The 21,529-nt window shown below is 31.8% G+C and overlaps 1 protein-coding gene across 10 annotated transcripts in view; it reads left to right on the forward strand.

Moving 5' to 3' along the window:
- The window catches only part of LOC108914086 (rho GTPase-activating protein 21), a 311,849-nt gene that overhangs the window by 261,066 nt on the left and 29,254 nt on the right, over nucleotides 1-21,529 (forward strand). For 9 of the 10 annotated variants that reach the window (XM_018719795.1, XM_018719803.1, XM_018719825.1 and 6 more), the window contains 3 exons: nucleotides 1,638-1,724; nucleotides 10,699-10,834; nucleotides 10,906-10,989. In XM_018719795.1, coding sequence (XP_018575311.1) covers nucleotides 1,638-1,724; nucleotides 10,699-10,834; nucleotides 10,906-10,989 — 307 coding nt within the window. The remainder of the gene's footprint in view (nucleotides 1-1,637; nucleotides 1,725-10,698; nucleotides 10,835-10,905; nucleotides 10,990-21,529) is intronic. The other variant, XM_018719831.1, reaches the window with a different exon arrangement.

The following is a 21,529-nucleotide window of genomic DNA, read 5'->3' on the forward strand; positions in this document are numbered from 1 at the left end:
AAAATGGCATTGTATACATTTTTTATAATCTAGCATCTAAAGATATATTCGTCGATTTACATATCCGCATAATTATTTGAATTACCAAAATTATATATTACGCCAATCAAATTAGAGTTTGAACCAATTATATCATAAAACCTAAAAACTTGAGAAAATTATTAGTAGACATTTTATTGCATTTCATGACTCTTTTTTAAATTACCGTAAAAATAAGATCTATTTAATGCAAAAAGAGCGAATTCGCGAGCGGCCTTTGCCTGATCCTGGGATAATTTGTTAGTTGTAAAGGGCAACTTAATTTCAACTTTTTGAAATTTTTCTTTTTCGATGCGTTTCTTTGGATAAATTAAAACATATCTACGATATTAATTTCTAAAGTTAGCGTTTAGTAATTAAACAATTAGTTTGAAAAAAAAAACGAACGTAATTCCTGGAGCAACAATTTCTCGGTGAATCGAATGAGCCTTTGGCACACATGTTGGTCTTTGGATTGACCGTCTTTTCAATCATCAACATCCAACGCTTTTTGCAATAATAATGCGCAATTTTCGAAAACTAATTTTTCCGGATTCGACCTTTATTTTACAGATAACAAATTGGTGAAATATGACTTTAGATACCTTAAATTGTATGTACTTTAATAGCCTACAACATAAAATGACTAATTTTCCGATAGGTCGTCTAGATTTTCGGGGGCAGTAAAAAAAAAGTGAAAAAACAAGTAAATTTTCCACTTATTTACAATTTGCCAACTTAGCGTCAATTCTTTCGAGATACTTTTTTGATATTATCATTCACATCCTCTTTCCTTTCAAAAAGTGAAATAATTCTACTAATAATTTTTTAGGTTTTATGATCTAATACGACTTGAGTATATGTTTTGTTACGAGGGAAACATGTTTTTCAGAAGAGAGTTAAAAATTACAAGAAAAATAAATATAAAACAATAAAATATGATAGAAACTATGAAGTAGATCACGTTTTCGTAATCGAACTAAACAGTAACAAATTAAAAAAACTTGTACCTAATGTTCGCTTCAAAAATAATTTGTTCAGCCTGCTATTCCAACGAATCGAAATCGGGCCCCCACACACCTGGTTCTTGTCGCTACACTGTCTCATCACCTTCCGCCGACAGCCGTCTGAAGCTGGCGGGCCACTTTGTTGCTTCTGGTCTTGTGGTATCACTTAGGAGTATCAGATTTCAGCGAGAGATTGACTGATGATATAAATCATATTCTTTTTTTAAATGAATATTTAAAAAGATACAGCGGTTCGCGTTTCTAAATGTTTAATGCATAATTTGCCGCGCGTTTTCATCACCTGTCGTATCAAGTGATAATCAGTGTGTCGCCTACTACATTTTTATCACACTTTCGAATATTACTCAGTGACAAAAAAACTGTTTTCTTATGTGATACAAACATACTGACTACTCTAAAATGGTTATAATAATACCGTATATCTGTCCCCCATTTTAATCGCTTGAAGTCTTGTGCGGTGGAAGGGGCGGTATATTATAAAGACACTGTCAATTTTATGTATAGTTTTTGAGGGTTCAATAATTTTTGGTCTCTTATTCAGTCTCTCTGGGAATCTGTCGCTCTTAACTCTGTTTTCCCGACTTTCTCTAGTGCGCACAGACGGTGGCGGCCTCCCGTGTTTCCCGGGGATATCCAACAGCTCCGCAGGCTGTTTGAGGACGCTGCTTCCTCTTTGGGGTGAGATGGAATACGACCCGCTTCATAAGCACTCTGTTCTACTAACAATTAACATTTTATATTGCATACGGCGTGGTCCTTGTAAGATAGACGTGCATTTTAATCAGTGGTATCAATTTACGTTCGTTTAGAATATTTCTTTGCTGCATGTACACTTTAATTGCATAGAAAATGCGCTGTTAAAGTGTCTAGCATTTCATTGTTTATGTAAATCACCATTTGAATACGGCACAGTTAACAAAAATATTGATTTTAATTAATAGCTCTTAGAAGAGAAACACCGTCTGTGAAAATAACAAATCCAATATTAATTAAGGCTAGCACAGTTGTTAAAATTTTTTATTTGGGTTTTTGAACGTGTCACTTTTTTAAGCTAGACTGTGTTGGTAACCATCATCGTTATCGACCACTAGAAAAAATATATTTCCTGGCTCCAATTAAGGTTTTCTATTTCGAGTACTCTAAACTTCTCAGATTTCATAATCGTCTACCTTACGAGGACTTGCAGTAAAACTAATCTGCTAGAAAAATGTATATAGCTAGTAGCTTGAAAACTAATTGCGTTTGTACACTGCGCATCAAAATTAACACCAGAGAAATTGAGTCCCAATTTCAAAGTTGACATTCGCGCGAACGGCAAATGTGATTGTCACATTGTTTTTTTTTATTGTAGTTTTATTCCTCAGCAAAGATGCCGAGACAGAAATTTTTGTTGATATTTCAGTTTTTTTACATGTTTTATTGTGAGTTTATTATTAAAATTACAAAAAAGTTTTTAATACAAAAGTTTTAGCTTTTTTATGAATTTTTATAATACAGTATTTAGAGAAAACAATTGAATAGAAATCACTAAATTAAAGAAATTTTTTAATAGAACACCCTGTATATTAGTGCATACTTAGCTTCGTTAAATTTTTCCCTTTTCAAAAATATATAATATATTGCTGTTTGATTCAGAACTTTTTGACGTAATTCAGTTTAAAACTATTTTTGAAAAAACAGGAGGGAAATTTATGTCTGACGGATCGCAGTGGCTATGGACGAAGCACGCGGAACAAACAAATAACTTTGACAAAAGTTTATTTATCGTCATTAATTTATTTCCTACAACAAACTATTTTAACAAACAAATAATGTTTAGTGAAAACGCAAAATTTGAAGTTTGTTCCATTAAAAACTTTTTTTCTTTAATTTAATGATTTCCATTATTCAATTGTTTTTTCTAATACTGTATTATAAAAATTCATAAAAAAAATAACTTTTTTGTAATTTCAATAATAAACCCACAATAAATTGTCAGATTATAGTGACTAACCCTGTACAGGGTCTAAGAAAAAATAAATCTTTTACCCCAATTTTTGAAACACCCTGTAAGATTCTCTATTTAGAAAAGCAAATGTCTACTTGAATCAGGCCGTAGCCTGGTTGCTTTTTCAGTTTGTTTTTGATTGACATCCTTATTCCTTTTATTAATTGAGATTCATAAAATGCGAAGAAATAAATTTACGTTAATCTTTTATTGATCACTGTCGTTCCATACTTTTCTGAGTATTCTAGGGATTGGTGGTTGTTAAATTATCTACCCAGATTGTCTCTGATTTTTTTGTTATTATTGTTATGTCTTTAAATTTTTATAACTGAGACAGTTTAATTTAACTGTGTATCTCAATTAATAACAGAGTTAGTGACAAACTGTTCAAAAAAATCTGACTATACACTCACTTCAATCGTTGAAATCAAACCAACCGTTTACAGTAAAATCAACTTTAAAATTGAAGTCCCTTTTTAGCGGTTCCTAAGTTTTGGCGCAGTGTACATGCCTGACCAATAATCTACTTTTTAATACTAATTATTTTAGTTTGGTGCGATTTGAAAATTCTACATTTCAAACCACCGATTTATTCTTAACTTAGTAGAACACATTTTAAACATAATTTAATGAAACTGAAAACACTTATGCTCACTTTTCATAATTCAGTATTCCAATTTATAAATCACGTTTCTCGATAAAAATGCAATAAATTTTAATCGATTTAGATACATTAATAAACTAATGCGCGTTTCTGGAGAAACTAAATCGATTACAACAGCTCGTCTGACGGCGGTCTGCGAAATTGATTATCAAAATAATACATCAAGGATAAAACACTACGTCCGCAGCCTGTCCAAGGTCTTTAATATCGCGGTAAATTGCAAAGTACGCTCAATAATTTTGACGTTGAAAGAACAATTTTTAAAATAGTGTAACAATTATTTAGTTTTTGACACTTAATTGTTATGTAATTCTGTGCTACTATAGTCTGATGCAGTGCTTAAGGTCTTCTACAGACTAATAATAACTTCGTGTAGATCGTAATCAGATGTTACCTTCTTGACTTCGCCTAATATGTACTCGATTACCTTGGAAGAGGACTGCAACACACACTGCATGTCTGCACAGGACTGGTATACTGTGTAGTCGCAATATCCGACGGAACAAAAATAACAAAAAGTGAAATGTTCAGATGAAGTAGCTATTGGTTTAGTAGGCTCTGATTATTTAGGTATTGGTACATTTTGAATCTTTCGAACAAACATTAAAATTTTATAATAGACATGTAGTCCAAAGATGATTTATTACGTATGTTTTTTTTAATTATGATTCAACCAGTACGACTTAGTTGCTCCCACTTTGATTTATGGACGTCTTTTACATATATCTTGCCAGCATCAGCTTTTAAGTAGAACACGCGGAATATATAGGGTGTTAAAGTTAAATTAAATCGAATTATTTTAGCAACAACTTCGATCAAATTAAGCAGGGCAACGAATTAGGGAAATAAACATATTTTATTTGAAACAACACACAAAATCTTAATTTTTCATGAGTAAACAACGAAAGGAAACGCAAAAAGGAACATTATTTGGTAAATCTTAAAAGATCTTTAGAGATTCTGATAGTAGGTCCGCCCTTACAAAGCTTAGCCTGAGAACGAAGTCAGACAGGCATCCAAGTACAAAGGCCACAGCATAATAACCCGGAAAAACATCATATCTTGAAAGCTTTAAAACTGGCTAGAATCCCTTACATCCTAAATTTTTTAATGAAAGAACAAAACTTTTTTTGGCGCCCACTTTTTTTTTGGCGCCCACTTTTTTTCTGAAAATTTTGGACTTCCGACTGAGACTGCATGTTATTATTTTTTAAACCTTATAACTCACATGATAGCAGTTGGCTTAATAAACAAAAAGGACAGACATCTTTCAAAATTCAAATTATTTTCAATATAAGTTTCAGGGAAAAAAGACAGAACCAAAACCTCTCCTACATACACCACTGTATATTTACGCGATATTTCTAAATAATTTTAATTTATAACTTCTTATAAACGTTCTAACTTCAATATTTTGAAGCGACTATACAACATCGTTAGACTAACACGTAAGTTTATTTAAACCGCAAAATTCTCGGAAAAAATGTTCGGATACAAAGAGACGTCCAAATTGTTTCGTACAAATGTCGAGATAGTTAGAAACTTGAAAGAAACCCATCTGTTCATCAAATTAGAAACAGTTGAAAGTTACGCAAAGGCTGTTAAATGGTGTACGATATCAAACGTTAAATGTTTTTCAAATGTACAGCGTGTACATAAATAATTATAGTTTGAAAAAAATATATATAAAAGACGCGTAAGAAAATTTGAAAATGTTAATAGCAACGTTAATTAATTTTGGGTTTGGTTTGATGGTTTGCACTTTAAAATTAGGTATTGCCATTAAACTGCTTTTATGAGTACTGATTACGTTAGCAGGTACAATAATTTATGTGCGTCCAATGTAGGTTAAATTGCCGATAAAACCAATTTAAAGGTATTTGTCATGATCTACTTTAAACCGAAATAAATGGCGTGTAATTATGAAAATTTTACACAACTCTTTATTTTCTCATACTGCTTCGAATATGAATTTATTGTTATTATTTTTTTCCTTACATCCTCCTTTTTCCTCCTGTTTGTATATTTTACTTTAGGCCTCAAATTTGTACGCATATCGACCGACTGAAAACGAAACCGTTCTCATAGCTTAAAAAAAAAAATTAGGCAACATAATCATAATTCTATATTTCCCTGCACACCGCCTTCAAACGAGATTTATCACCCAAGAAGTGAAACCGAGAAATTTACATATATTAAATCAGAATAAGTATTAATAACGCCTTATTTGGTATTAACGTTACAAGTTGGGAGCACGGGTAATTTTACGTGAATGCGTTTTTACTCCATTGGGCACGCTTGATTTATCGTAGATGGGAGAATGCGCCTTACGCGTCTATGCTCAGATACTTCTCGATAAATTAATCCTATTTTCCCTTTACACGCACTAGGTGGCGTCCATGGACGTCGCTTAGGGGGGCAAAAGGTTTGTTATTTGATGTTTCTCAGCTTCACTGATTTTCTACGGCCTACTATATTTAATAAAAGATCCTCAAAAATTAAATGTTTATTTAAATTGAAATTTAACGGCGCCCGTGACGTCGGTTTTTTATTTTACGGGAATGGCTTTACTCGAACTAGCGCTCTAGTTGGGCAACAAGTACTGTACTTTTCTTTATTGGAATCATCGTATTTGCTTCTATTATAAGTAATCCACTTTCTTAATGAAGATATACACCTAAAGGAAACAGTTACATTTAAATATTCCCCAAATAGATTTTTTTTTCGTAAAAAAAAATCAATCTTGCGAAAAATATGTTTATTCAATATACTCTGCTTAAAATGAATGTTTCCTTGTCAAAACTTGTCTTCCCAAATTTCTTGATGATTCACTTCGTAACGTGAATTAAATTATGCAAATATCGCGCTCTAATTATTTAACGAAATAAATTTTCGGCGGGAAGTTACTCAAAATTTTCGTGTCTTGTGTCATATGACGGTAATACATTTCACGGTGTCGTAACTTCAACGGTTTCTTCTACAAACATCTGCGGTAATGTTCATTTCTCATATCGGTAAGCAGAAGGTGTTTTACCGCTACCAAAAATATCTCATCACACAGGGTGGCACAACTATGCAAGTTTATTCCTATAAAACAGTTGATCTTTTACAAATGTCAGGGTTTAAATTTTAAATTACATCTTGGTTGTACGCAAATCATTTTTCTGGATGCATACTAATTTCTGGAGATATGTAAAAAAAATCTTTAATGATATGAACATCCCAAATGTGTTGTTTTGATAGATTTTCAAGATTTGCAACCGTTTAAATTTTCAAATTATGTACAGTATACGTAAATATTGCGAAAATTGCATCCCCTATCTCTCCTGTTATGTTAGTTACTTTGTTATCGTACGACTTGTTCTTACTGCGTACATTCTAACCGTTGATTGTGATGGTACCAGGTGCTCCACAGTTTAGTGTGTTCATATGGTTGAAGAATGATTACTGATTACCCTCTTGCCAGTTTTTATTATATTCAGACATCTGCTACAAGTTGTCTAGGAAGAGGTTTCTGTAACGATTAAGAATTTATTAGTAGCAACCATTTAAACGGTTTTAGACATTCCGCACTTTATAAATACGTACACCATTGCGCAGATAGTATCGAATACTGGTTACTGAATATAGTAGTTAGTATTCATAAGAAATTTATGAATACTAGATATTCATCAAAAGTTTATGAATACTGAAAATTGATAAAGTTTGTGAGTACTGCTCAATCAATACTTGTCCATGAATACAATGTATTCGTTATGGCTATTTTGTTAAACTGAATACAAGAGGAATTAATTCACCTCTGAAATATTTTTAACACCAATTTGTTCGTCTAGCACACGTTAATATTCTTCATGGTATGATATCCTTATTGCGGTAGCATGAATGCATACATATGTAATTATGTATTCGTAAAGTATTCACAAATTCTGTACCTACCGAAGATGTATTCGGCGAATAGAACATTCGTGCAATTACAAATCGTAAATATCTATATCATCTATATCTATCTATATCATTCGTGAATATTTTGGGCAAATGTTTATAGTCACGAATATAACATAAACAATATTAAAAAAATCTGTAAAAACTCGCAAATAAATAGTTATTTCAGAAATATATATTTAGGAAGACATTTTACTAAATATATTATTGTATATGTACTGAATACAAAAGTTTGTATTCAAAGAAATTGTGAATACTAGATATTCATCAAAAGTTTATGAATAGTGAATGTTAATAAAGTTTGCGAATACCGAATATTTCGTATTCTTGAATACAATGTATACGCAAACGCTATTCTATTAAATTGTGAATATAAGAAAAATTTATTTACCCTTGAAATATTTTTCGAATACCGACTGTGAGTGTTGTATATTTGGTACTCCATAATGAATACGAATACTAAATACTTTGCGGTTTTTGTATTCATGAATACAGTGTATTCGCAATCGCTATTGTATGACATTATGAATATAAGGAAAATTTATTCTTTCAGTATTGTATTAATATTTTAGATAAATATTTGTATTCGTGAGTACTGCCCCACACCGAATAATAGGCATATTTGTATGTATTCGTAAAGTATTCGTGCAATTCCAATCGTACATATCTATATCATCTATATCTATCTATATCATTCGTGATTATTTTGGTCAAATGTTTATAGTCACGAATATAACATATACAATATTAAAAAATATGTAAAAACTCGCAAATAAATAGTTATTTCGAAAATGTATCTTTAGGAAGACATTTTACTAAATATATTATTGTATACTGAATACAAAAGTTTGTATTCAAAGAAATTATGTATAGGTACTAGATATTCATTAAAAGTTTATGAATAGTGAATGTTAATAAAGTTTGCGAATACTGATTGTTTCGTATTCTTGAATACAATGTATTCGCAAACGCTATTCTATTAAATTGTGAATACAAGAGAAATTGATTTACCCTTGAAATATTTTTCTAATACCGATTGTGAGTGTTGTATATTTGGTACTCCATAATGAATACGAATACTAAATACTTTGCGGTTTTTGTATTCATGAATACAGTGTATTCGCAATCGCTATTGTATCATATTGTGAATATAAGGCAAATGTATTCTTTCAGTATTGTAAGAATATTTTAGATAAATATTCCGAATAATAGGCATATTTCTAACTTATTGCTCAATCCTACCGACAAATAAGAATAAGAAGTCATGAAACTTAATGAGCTCAACCCACTGCGCGGGATCGGACAAAAGTAATTGATGCACCCATTGTTTGTTCTCACTTTCGCCTTTCCGTTTCCGATTTCTCCGCCAGTTTTGCTCACCGGAGCATCGGAATGTTACACAACTCTCGACTCGATTTTTTTCCTCCACTTACGAGAACGCAACAAATGGTTTGCCTCATAGAAAGTTAGTACATGAGTCGAGTATTAATTGCGATATCGCGCGAATATCTCGCGGATGCACCTGTTGTTGCCGTCATGGATTCCTTTTGAAACTGTCGATGCTCCTAAACTGTTAGATACTCGTTTAGATTTGAAGTGGAAAATTGTTTTTGGGGAATAACAAAACTTGGGTTTTTAAACAGAGGGCGTATCTGGTCGTTTTTTGAATTCAGTGTATTCATTAACAAAAAGAAATCCATAAATTTGTCCGATAACGTTTTATTATCTTACTTTACTTTTAGCAATTTTTTTGTTGATTTGTGGTGTAGAAACCACCTTTGAAGTTTAGCTCACCAATTTAGTTACACCCAGTATACAGAGCGTTCATGATGAAAGGTACAATTAAAAAAAATCAATGATGACTGCATATGTTCTTCTTGAGACACTCTGCATACAATTTTCTTATGTCAAAAAATCCGTAACTAAAAATACTAATCGACGTGTCCGAGCGTTTTTCCGCAAAATAATTACCTGAATTTTAAACGAACTTGTCCCTTTCATCATGAACGCATTGTATGAATAATAATGTATAAGAATTGTCGAATATTAACCATTTAAAATTTTCCTGTATCATGTTGCAATATCAGGTATAAATATTTCTCCTATTGTTCTGCAACAAAGTACCTGCAATGCTAATAAGAAACATTACAATATATGCAGGATTAGATTTTTTTGTTTTCAGTAAATAATGACGCCTCTGTAGTTTAATGTTCAATATTGACATTAACTAATTTATTACGTTAGTCGCACGCAACTAAGAACTATATTGTGATTATATTAAAAAAATAATTTTGAACAGACGTTGAAGCAGCTGAAATTAGTATTTGATGCTGCTTGCAAGTAATACATAAATATGTACACATTTTAATATATTAGATCACATCTGAACTATAATGCGTTGTTTTAATCTTTTTTTATATCTTTATGATTCATTTTATGCTCGTAGTGAAACTAGATATTGTAAAACTTATTCTATAATCCAATGTGTCTGATTGTATGTGCGACATAATAATTGTCCAGTGTCAGTTTCCGTAATTGTTCCAGTATTTTACTCCGATCGATTTTTTGTGTAGCTAAAAAAATATATAATTTACGATTCGTTACTCATACCGTTATAAATTTTCCGTCGTGTTATTTTTATTGTTATTTTAAAATATCTGGTTTATGTCATTTTTATTATGGATGACACTTAATGCAAAATATACCATCATCATATCAAGATGTGAGCGTGGAAACCAGAATTATGTAACAGTGTAAGTGCTTGGTTCAGTACATGTGAAAATTTTAACTGAGACTAATCGGTTCGGCTTTTTTTTTGATAAATAGTATCCAGTGAGTACCATGTAGAACTTTGGAATTTTAGAACTAGAACTTAATATTGATTGTACTAACATTAATGTTGTTTTTTATCTAACCTTATTTTTCATTAACAGAACTTTCTGAAATTAGTCATATCTCGCTTTTGTAGTTGCATCCTCCGACGGTGTAAATAATGATGCTACATTTTACTCTGTTTGTTTAATGCATCATTCTGTATTTATCGTTTTGTGTATTTGCAGTGGTAGCGCAAGCAGCAGTAGTGCATCCCTGGATAGGGAAAAGATTTCAAGTAGTCCTGGGCCTCTTGACAAGGATAAGTACAGCGTTATAAGGGAAGGAACAGTGCATTGCAAAATTTTGGAAATAGACGGGAAGGTAAGATTTTTCTCAGTTGCCTCTTTTCTATTAGAGGAAAAACTTGAATTCAGCAAAAAATGTTCTTTCAGAGAGCGACTGATCGATCTTGGAAGCAAGTCTTCGTGGTTTTGAAAGGACCCAAACTCTTCATTTACAAGGACAGGCATCATCAGGTGAGTCAATTATTTTGCGTGTAATTTTGCCTAATTAACTTAGGCGTCGCACTATAATTCATTTGGACTTAGGTATGGACAAAATTAAGTAGCGCCTCGTAGAAAAAAGATAAAAAAAAATTAAAAATAGCGTTTTAAAGGTTAAGTGGAACAGATTAAGGGAAAAATAATCACATTTCACCAGCACCCCATTTACACCCTCAAAATTGCGCCCCAAAATTATAATTTTGGAAAAAAAATTACATTTTTTGCTCTCTCGTTTAGAAAAAATTTTTTTTCAAATAATACAAAACATTTTTTTATAGTTTTTGAGATGAGGAATAAGAATCCATTGTTTAAATTGAGCTAAAAAAATTTAGAACCCTTAAATTTACGAATATTTCAGTTTCTGATATTTTTATATCAGATTTCCGCTCTTATGCATCGATTTGCTTGAAATTTGGATATCAGGTGGGGAATAGCTCAAGAATCAAAATACACCCCACGCTGATATATATTTTTACCCAAGGGGTGGTTTCTACCCCTTTGAAGGGGTTGAAAATAAATTGTCAAAATAATCCCGGGAATCGATAGAGCAACTAATTTCAAGCAAAAAATGCCCCATACAATTTCTTTGATAAATCGATACTTTTTGAGTTATTTGCGATTGAAAACTCAATTTTCCAAATGAAAATTCATTTTTTCATAAAAAAATTATTATAAACAGAACTCAGATCATATCCGAAAAAATGAATTTTCATTTGGAAAATTGAGTTTTCAATCGCAAATAACTCAAAAAGTATTGGTTTATCAAAGAAATTGTATGGGACATTTTTTGCTTGAAATTAGTTGCTCTATCGATTCCAGGGATTATTTTGACAATTTATTTTCAACCCCTTCAAAGGGGTAGAAACCACCCCCAGGGTAAAAATATATATCAGCATAGGCTGTATTTTGTTTCTTGAGCTATTCCCCACCTACTGTTCAAATTTCAAGCATATCGATGCATAAGAGCGGAAATCTGAGCTAAAAACATCATAAAATGAAATATTCGTAAATTTAAGGGTTCTAAAATTTTTTTAGCTCAATTTAAACAATGGATTCTTATTCCTCATCTCAAAAACTATAAAATAATGTTTTGTAACATTTGAAAAAACATTTTTTTCAAACGAGAGAACAAAAAATGTAAATTTTTTTCCAAAAGTATAATTTTGAGGCTCAATTTTGAGGGTGTAAATGGGGTGCTGGTGAAATGTGATTATTTTTCCCTTAATCTGTTCCCCTTAAGCTTTAAAAGGCTGTTTTTTAAATTTTTTTATCTTTTTTCTACGAGGCGCTACTTAATTTTGTCCATACCTAAGTCCAAATAAATTATAGTGCGTCGTGGAGGAAAGCACTTGTACCGACCAATTCATCAATCAGGCACCATGCCTAAAAAAAATAAATACTAGGATCATGACCATTTCATAATTTTTTTGTATCCTACCGAGATTTCAAATCCGTAACATCCAGTGGGCCTTGGAAATTCAGAAAAATCTGCTCTTGTTCACCAGTAAAGTGTTATTTCTGTAAGAAAGAAATATCTCGTGTTATTAGGAAAAGCGTTTCATAATAAGAACTTGAGTACCACTTTGATTATGTTCTTGACATTTAGATTTGTTTTGAAGTAGGCCTAGCACATTAAAATTGTGTGCATATACATACTTAATTTTTCATTATTGGAAACTTTTGTTTATAATATTTTCATAACTCGCGCAAAAAAAGTACTTGATTAGTATAAAAAAAAAAATCCTGCCAAGAAATCGTTTTTTTAAAAAATTTTTTTAAACGTCGCTCAAGTTCTTTAAAATTTCCAAAATCGTTAAAAATTGATTATTTTTTAAATTTTTTTCTCGTTATTTTATCATTTTCTAGGTTGAAAAAAATCTCTTGGTTTCTAAAGGTCACTCATAATTATTTTATCTTTAAAAGTAGTATACCTAAAATGTTTTCGAGCGACCTCTAAAAATAAATATCAACGAAGTAATAATTTTTTTTATTGAATTTTATGAACAAAAGAATATAAATAAATCACGAGACACTTATTACCGCACTGTGAGTGTCAAATATTTATAATTTTTTAATTTATTAAAATTTAAGTGTCTCTTGATTTATTTTTATTCTTTTGTTCGTCAAATACAATAAAAAAATTATTAGTTCGTTGATATTTATTTTTAGAGGTCACTCGAAAACATTTTAGGTACACTACTTTTACAGTTAAAATAATTATGAGTGACCTTTTAGAAATTAAAGTATTGATTTGAAATTTTCAGATTTTTTTCAGCATAGGAAATAATAAAATAAGGAGAAAAATAATTAAAAAAAAATCAATTTTTGACGATTTTGAAAATTTTTAAAAATCTTGAGCGATCTCTAAAAAAATTGAGCTGATTTTTTGAGGGGGTTCTTAAAACATGATAAATTAACATATTTTCACAAGAGACACGAAAAAAAAATATTCGTTTTTTTTGGCCACCCTAATCAGCATGCATCAAAAAAGCTTCAGAATTTTTCAAAAATATCAAAATTGTTATAAAATACAGGGTGATTCACAAATGGTGATCAAAAATTACCCTTAAAATTCACCAAAGAATACGAGGTCACCATTTGTGAATCACCCTATATGTCAAAGTCCATAGAAACGGCATCAGAAAATGTTATAATCAATATCGCTTTTGAATATGATCGTATACGTCAATGTCATGTCAGATAATCTTCAAATTAGCTGTCAGATACCCTCTGCAAGTCCACGAAATTTTATTTCAAGATGGCTGTGAACTACTGACGTACAAAAATCTTCTATTTCATTATTTCGTCGCCGGGCGCTTGAATTTTTGTGATCTACAACAGCGGACCCCACACAAATTATTTCATATCGCATTAGTCGCTTATTTGGTCCACTCTGGACATTCCCATGATGGTTTTACGGTGCTATTATAATTTTACGCACGGCCGAGGTACAAGCAACTGTTCGTAAAGGATTCGCCTCGGTAAATTTACAACACGTGCCCTTTTCCTTGGTCGCGCCATATGTCCCGCTAAGGAAATTCCGGTATGCCGCACGACGCCTAATGAATCTATTTTTATTCCGAATTAAAATGCAAAGAAGAACGATTGTTTGTCGAAATTTTCTACAAAATATTTTTAAAAAGTTCCGTCTTCGATAATCTTGAAACTGGCATACTTGTATCTCTGAAGTTTGAAGATTAGTTCGTCACGTTTATCTTGATAACATTATGCAAATAAAAAATAAATGTTTCACCTTAAATTTTAGACTCGGAAACCGATTTGGTTCATTTAATGAATAATACACTTTACTATAGACAACAAGACATAACATTTGCGTTGAAATATACTATTAATCATATAGGAGCCTTAGTCCGCAGAGAAGTTGATTGTCACAATATCACTAGTTAAAAATATTATTCTTATTTCACAGTCACCATAAATAAATAATAACCAACGCAGAGTTATTGTTATATTGCACTGAATTAATTTTAGCGAGACAAACGCGACATCTAACGTTGGTAATGTCAAGCTAATAACAGAGGTTGTAATACCGATAAATACGGTCACTTTGAGAACCACTGTCCACATGGAAGGTTTATACATTATTAAAATATAACCTCCACCTTTTAGTTTCGGATTGCTATTTAAAAAACGTATTTGTTAAATTACTGAAAAAAAATCAACGCCTCGCTAGTTTTCATAGTAAATATTTAACATTTAATTACAATTACAGCACATTAAAAATTAGAAAAAAATGGATTGCAATACACAAATATGCACGAATATTAAATTTGAAGTGAGAAATAAGTATTTTGATTTCCTACAAATATGCTTTAAATAAAATAAAACACTTCCTACACACCAGCATAGAAAAATTTTCTTCAAAGCGGACTTGTTTACCGCAACGTTAGTCTCGAAAATCATGTGAACTATTTCTACAATGGTAAGAAACTCTCGTGAGTTTGTAATATCCTTGTTTCTTGCGATGTAAGGATTGTCCATTCAGAAAAAACTATGTAACCACCAATTCGATTTAAATGTAATTTTATACAGGATGATTCACAACTTACCCAAAAAAATTGGGAATAGATGCGTCATGAAAAATGGAGTCAATATCGTAAAAAAAAATTTTTGTAAAATCCTTACAGTTTCCGAGAAAAAAATTATTGAAGTTGTAGTATTTTCAACCCTTACATCGCTGGACTGTAGTCTTTAGCGTCATTCTTTTTGTGCGCTGTGCGCAATACGCTGTCTCTCTCCACGTGGCTCCAAACGAATCCGAATACCGCAATCCGATTTTAGTATTAACGTTTTTGGGATAGTGTTTACACTAGTTTTTCAAATGTTAGTCAAGGTCAACTTTTACAGTGGACCGGTTTCCAGTGCCGTGCAGAAGTGTATTTTTAAATCATTTTCGAACAGTCCTTTTTGATTTTTTTTTTACAAAATTGTATTTGAAAAAGTCTCCTGTACAATAAATTTTTTTTTGATAAGTTCTGAATCACCCTGTATATTAAATGCATTAATCCAGGGGTTCTCAAACTGTGGTACGCGTAAATTTTCAGGGGGTACGCGGAGCAGGTTAATGAAAAATTCAACCATTTTTATTTCTTTCCGTTTCGTAATCACGCAAGGTAATAATTTAATAATGGAATCTAATTTAATTCTTGTGTGGTAGGTACTTCTCATTAATTCTTTGTAATACGTTTCAAATATATTTCCAAATATATTGTGTTTTTGATGTAAAAAGTGTTTTTAATTTGATTTTGAGAACCCCTGCATTAAACTAACAGAAATAAATCCAATAAATTTTTTGCCAAAATCATTTCAAAAGAAATAAAATAATGCTCTTTCATAACAAAAATCTAAGTTTAACCAAACACGAGATGTGCAGATCAAGAAGAAAATCTGTAATAGGAGTGGCAAAGGCAGGATAATAGTCTAGAAATACTATTAAGGCATAGTGTTCAGATAGAGAATGGGTAGTAAGAGAGTAAGCAAGAGTCTTCGGTGATGATATCGGGGGAAACAACTACCCTGTGGACTACATACTCCCACTAGCATTGAATTATACCGGCAATGTCTAGTAAATAGCTGGTAATTTAAATCATTAAATAATGTTTATTTTTGATGTTTTAAAATTACCTTTGACAAAGACCATCTATAGTCATAGATATGTTTCTATGTTGCTAATGCTATGCCAAGAACTAACTGCTCTTCATGTTCCTATTCCCTGTGATGTGTATCTGAGAAAATTGATAATTCTTAGGGCTATCAGAGAGAGCCGCAATTAAATGGCGTTCCAAGTGGGTCAACCGAGACATGCGTGAGCCGCTGCCTCAGAATGCTTTTCATGTTCACGTCACGTTAGTATACTGTTGTCTTTGTTATCGTGCGGATATTGCGTAATTAATTCCTTTTCGTTGATGTGTTTGGTGGTGTACTGTAGACAATTTAATAATAATTATGATTGTGATATACCAACCGAACATTTTTCTCTGCGATGAATTGAATACCGGAAGAAAGCACATTTTTTCTAAACCTTGACCGCGCATACGTGCTATATCTTAATGGAAATCAATTCATAATCGACCAACTATAATTGCGCAACAGAAACAAAAACAATTAGCAGTCGCTCGGCGTGCCCAACATTAATTTCTAAGCGGCCAGCGGCCGCTAGACGTTAAGAATGCACATCTCGGACGAAACGACAAACACCTCCGTCGATTAATATTTCGCCGGGATCCGACATTGCTTCGCCCGCCGGCGTAAGTGTATCAGATTGGTCAAGGTGGTGCTATCTGCGCGCGTGACGCAACTCCTAGCTATTGTACATCGCTAATTATTCACCCTGCTTTTCATCCGTACGCAAGTCGCGCGCGTTTTGTAATCTGTATATGGGCGGAAGTTGCCATATCGGAGCACGCCGGTTTCCTGACGGCGTTTTTGCCAGTCAGGCCTCGTCGATTTTTCCTCCCTATACGGTTGAAATATTTGCGAAATTGTTTTATCGAGGCGGCCATCGGTTGGCCTCAATTTTTATTACGTCTTTCGCGATCGCCGGGGAACGTCACCTCAAGAGAAGCCGCCGCGTTGCGAAAGCGGTTTCGCTCTTAATTATTCAATTAAGCAACGAGTGCGCCTGGCTCAGGGGCGGCGAAATTCGCGATGATAGAATTCTCACAAAAAAAATTATAATTTTTCAATACATTTGTATTTGTAGTCATAATAAATGGCATCATTTTGGCGAGTTTCTAAACTTGGAGCAAATAAATTCGACTTTTCCAATGGAACAGAGCAGTCTATATTATAGTTTTTTAAATTATAAATAAAAAAATTTGTTAGTCCGCAACTGAAAAGCATGAAGTAATACTTTATTGTCTGACTCTCTCAGGATATACTTCATTTATTTAAAAGTAGTAAATTTTAGGACATTTAGCTGCACCGACTCGATATGGGAAATAGAATTTTGATGTATAGAGTTTCAGATAATCGATCTATATTCTAATTTCCAACTAATGAGCAGGGCCGTATTGGGGGGGTTACAGCTCCGGGCCTTGGCAAGATCTGGCAATTTTTTTTTACGAATCAAACCAGTGTTTTGGATTTGAAATTTTATATGGACATGTTGCTGGATTGCGTGACTTTTTTTAGAATCAAAGAAAAACCTGTTTAGGTTTTGAAATTTATTTATTTTTTTTAAGAAAAGGGCCTCACCACAGGTTAATCCGGCCCTGCTAATAAGCGACATATATCACAATTGAAGGAAATGTTTAGCCTGCAACAACTTTAAAAATGTATTTATTTAATAGTTATTGCATTTCTATGCTAATATATGCCTTAATAGTTTGTCTCGTTAGTGACGTCACATGAGTGAAGCACACCGTATTATATCTACACCGCGAGTGGATGTCAAACGGCAATTCATTTGATTTCAAGAACATATTGCTTGAATTTGAATATTCAAATCGTATTAAATAGTACGTCTCTTAGTATTGTGGATGTATTAAAAAAAGGTAAATTAAAAAAAAAAAAGAATTTAAATTATTTTAACAATAATTAACGTTTTTTGATGGAAAAAAGTATGAATTAGTGCTGAAAAAAACATTTGCAACTTAAAAAATGAATAAAATGTGAAAAATTACTCGTTACATTGATTTTCAGCAAAAACGAAAAATTTAAAAATTCCGCGTACTAAGAAAATAAATCGTAGCGCTTTGAAACTATCAGGGTTTCTTTAGGACACTTTGAGGTTGAAAAATGACATTCATTATCCTTAGTTTATCCGTTATTTGCAAAGTTATGCCAAGTTATTCAATCATCCCTAATTAAGCAATTTTTTACTTTTTGTCTAACCAACATTTTCCCTTCGAACAATTTTTTTTTTATCAAAAACCAATAATTACGGCTCATAGAGAATACTTTGCAGTTTTTAAAACCCTATTTGGATTTTCTATGCAATCATTATTTCCGGACTAATTGACTGCCAGTCAAAAATGACTTTTTTGCTTTAATGAAATTTAAACTCCAGATCAGAAAACTAGAAACTTGAAACTTCAATTTCCTTTTTTTATTATCTCTATGACCATTTTATTAAAAAATTTTAATTTTATTTTAATATCCCTTAATTTTTGTGACTAGTGCAATTTACCGAAATGTTATGTTAGCTTCAAATCTGTGGTCATTCAAGTGTTAGTTAGTTCATCACAGGTTTGTGAAATTTGGCATAAGAGCAAATATTTCACAGTATCACTAACTTCACAGGATATGATTCACAATTGGTTTGACAGACTTGATAACATTGTTGTATCCTTGTTCATTGATTTGATATTGAAGAGTAGGAATATGGTATCACTTTCCTATTATTTTTAAACTTCAGGGATTTTGAAGATAAAATTGAAAAGAGTACTGTGGTTTGTACATACACACCAAATACTGTTAATTTAAGTATTTTTTCGTTGCAAGTCACCTTTAGGTTTTGGTTTGTTTTCTTCTATCTCTCTTGTCTTAGACATTCCATTTTTCTTGTTTGTACAAGATATATTGAATCAACTTTTCAAAAAAAAAAAGTTTTTTCAGGCTCAGTTTTTTTATCTTCTAAATCTTTCCAAACCCCCTTTATTTCCTACACCACTGGTTAGCTTCTGTTCAGATCTTGCTTCTACTATTATTGCATCAAATCGGAGGTCAGTGTCTTCAATAAAAGAAATTGTGCTATCCCTGCTTTTGCTTCTGATGAAAAAAGTATCTCTCTAAAATTTGCCGTTGCTGGTATTTTCCCATTTTATGTTGCATTACTTGTATTTATATGAATATTTATTGATACTTTTTTCTGTAATTTTTGGTCAAAACTTGGAAATTGCCTTGAATTATTATGAAGTTGAATTGATTCTCCTTTGCTCTTCTCTTTACTACATATTTGTAACGTTTTGGCGTGACTGTTGTTCAAATAATGTTATGTTCAAAATCCTGCTCTAAGTTACCTAAAACAAAAGCAGTATTAATTTACCTAATTTTTTGTTACTTCTTCATGGTTAATAGATGAATAAATAAAAATAAAGGAATGATACTACACATTACACAAATAAATAAACCACAGATAAACGCGCATTTCTCCTTTTTGTAAAATATTGTAATATATTTATCTAAAGTTCTATCCCTGTCAGTTTATTTTCACCGACGAATTAGATCCTGCCGGTGATTCATTAATGTCTTAAATATTCTTGGTCGGGTTATGCAACGTATAATAATTGTATTTATGTTATTGTTATATTTTAAGACCATTGACTGGCCAGTAAAAGCGGTGAATCATACGAAAACTGCCAGCTATAATAATATAAATTGCATATGTTTATTTTCGAGCTGTTTTTAATTAGTCATATTACAATGTTATTCGAACCGCAATCGGCAGCGTTTGCTTACTTATTTCCACGGGAGCAGAAGAAGGTAAACACCTACTTATTAGTGTAAAAAATTAAATTTGAATGGTCTGTTTATAATTTGCATGTGATTTATCTCAGTCGACTACATATTTAAAGTGTTAAAAAAACTATTCGATCTGTTTGAGTTGTGACAATTAAAGCTTATTGCTATTATAACTACATGGCCCATATGTGTATAACTTGATATAAGTTTGCTGGTATTGCGAGGCCGTAAACATAAATAAACACTTCTGAAATCTTGAAAACGTGTAATAACACATCTGGAATGCTTCCTAGCATCTTGGAAGAATATATGTGAAATATTAAACTGTCAACAATGCGTTAAACTGACAAGCAAACGGCCTATTACAAAACGTTCTTTTTGATATCGAGGTATTTATTATATTTAAAAATCGGTAGTTTTTATATTGAATTCAGAAATAACCGGCAATATTTTATGGTCTAAAATTTCAGAAAATTGAGATTTGAAAGCAACGCTAATTAGTAAGGATTAATACTTTATCTGTTTGGATATTCTATCGATTAAAAAAAGGAATAGGAGTGGGCCAGATAAATAGCATTTTTTGCGGTAAACATTTCTAAAAAGTAATATGCACAATTATTTATTCATTATATACAATCATTATGACTTTTCTTCTGCAATTAAGTATTTGTAATCCAAATCGGCTTAAAGGTCCGAAGGTATTTTAATTGTGCCTTAATTAAATCTGCTCAAAACCCAGTTGTGTGTTTCCTATTGCAACATTTAGATTAATTGTACCACGCCACGTTGCACATCGCAACGCAAATAAACGCAACAAACTAATGGACGGTCCTCCTAATTGTAAAAAAATTCAAGAAGGAACTTTTACTAATATCAAACCAGTGGTACTGCCCATAATACGCGTTTAATTCGGTATTATATAATGAGGGAAAGTAATAGCAGTTGCAAGTTCCTCAGGAATGCTTTTAGCGTGCTTTGTTAGAAGATATTTTCTCGAGCTTTTTTAAAAAGTCTTACTTTGAAGTCAAAATACCCAACCTTAATTGATATTGTATTCAAGAGTTAATTGCGACACGATTTTTCTACTTTCCAATCGATAATTGTCTGAAAGTATTCCTTTGTCGCGTTTCTTAAACAGTTTTACGCGTTTGCAATTGTTTTTATGCATAAAAATGTAGAATAAACACATACATATACGTATTACCTTACGTAAAATTATGCATACATGGTTTAAAATGTAATACCCCTAATACCCCAATTTTATCTGAACCAACTCCATTTAAATTTTACATACATTTTAATGATTAACAATTGCATTAATGTAATATCACATACAGAATGTAATTTTATTTGTGTAAGTTATATGTGGCTTCAAAATAACCGAGTAATTTTACACAAACTTAAGTTGTAACTTTACAATTGAAATTTTGGTACTACTGTCATCAAAGATCGTTGGTACTAATAGTTTTTTAGCGATATTGATTGCTGACAGTGCTCAGAGCTCTATCAAAAAATCTTTAAAACAGTGGCTTTATTCCAACCAATTGTAGTTTCTCATCTCAAGTAACTTTACATTTTAAATAATTTA

Source organism: Anoplophora glabripennis, unplaced genomic scaffold, assembly GCF_000390285.2.
Source record: "Anoplophora glabripennis isolate ALB-LARVAE unplaced genomic scaffold, Agla_2.0 scaffold16, whole genome shotgun sequence".
NCBI lineage: Eukaryota > Metazoa > Arthropoda > Insecta > Coleoptera > Cerambycidae > Anoplophora > Anoplophora glabripennis.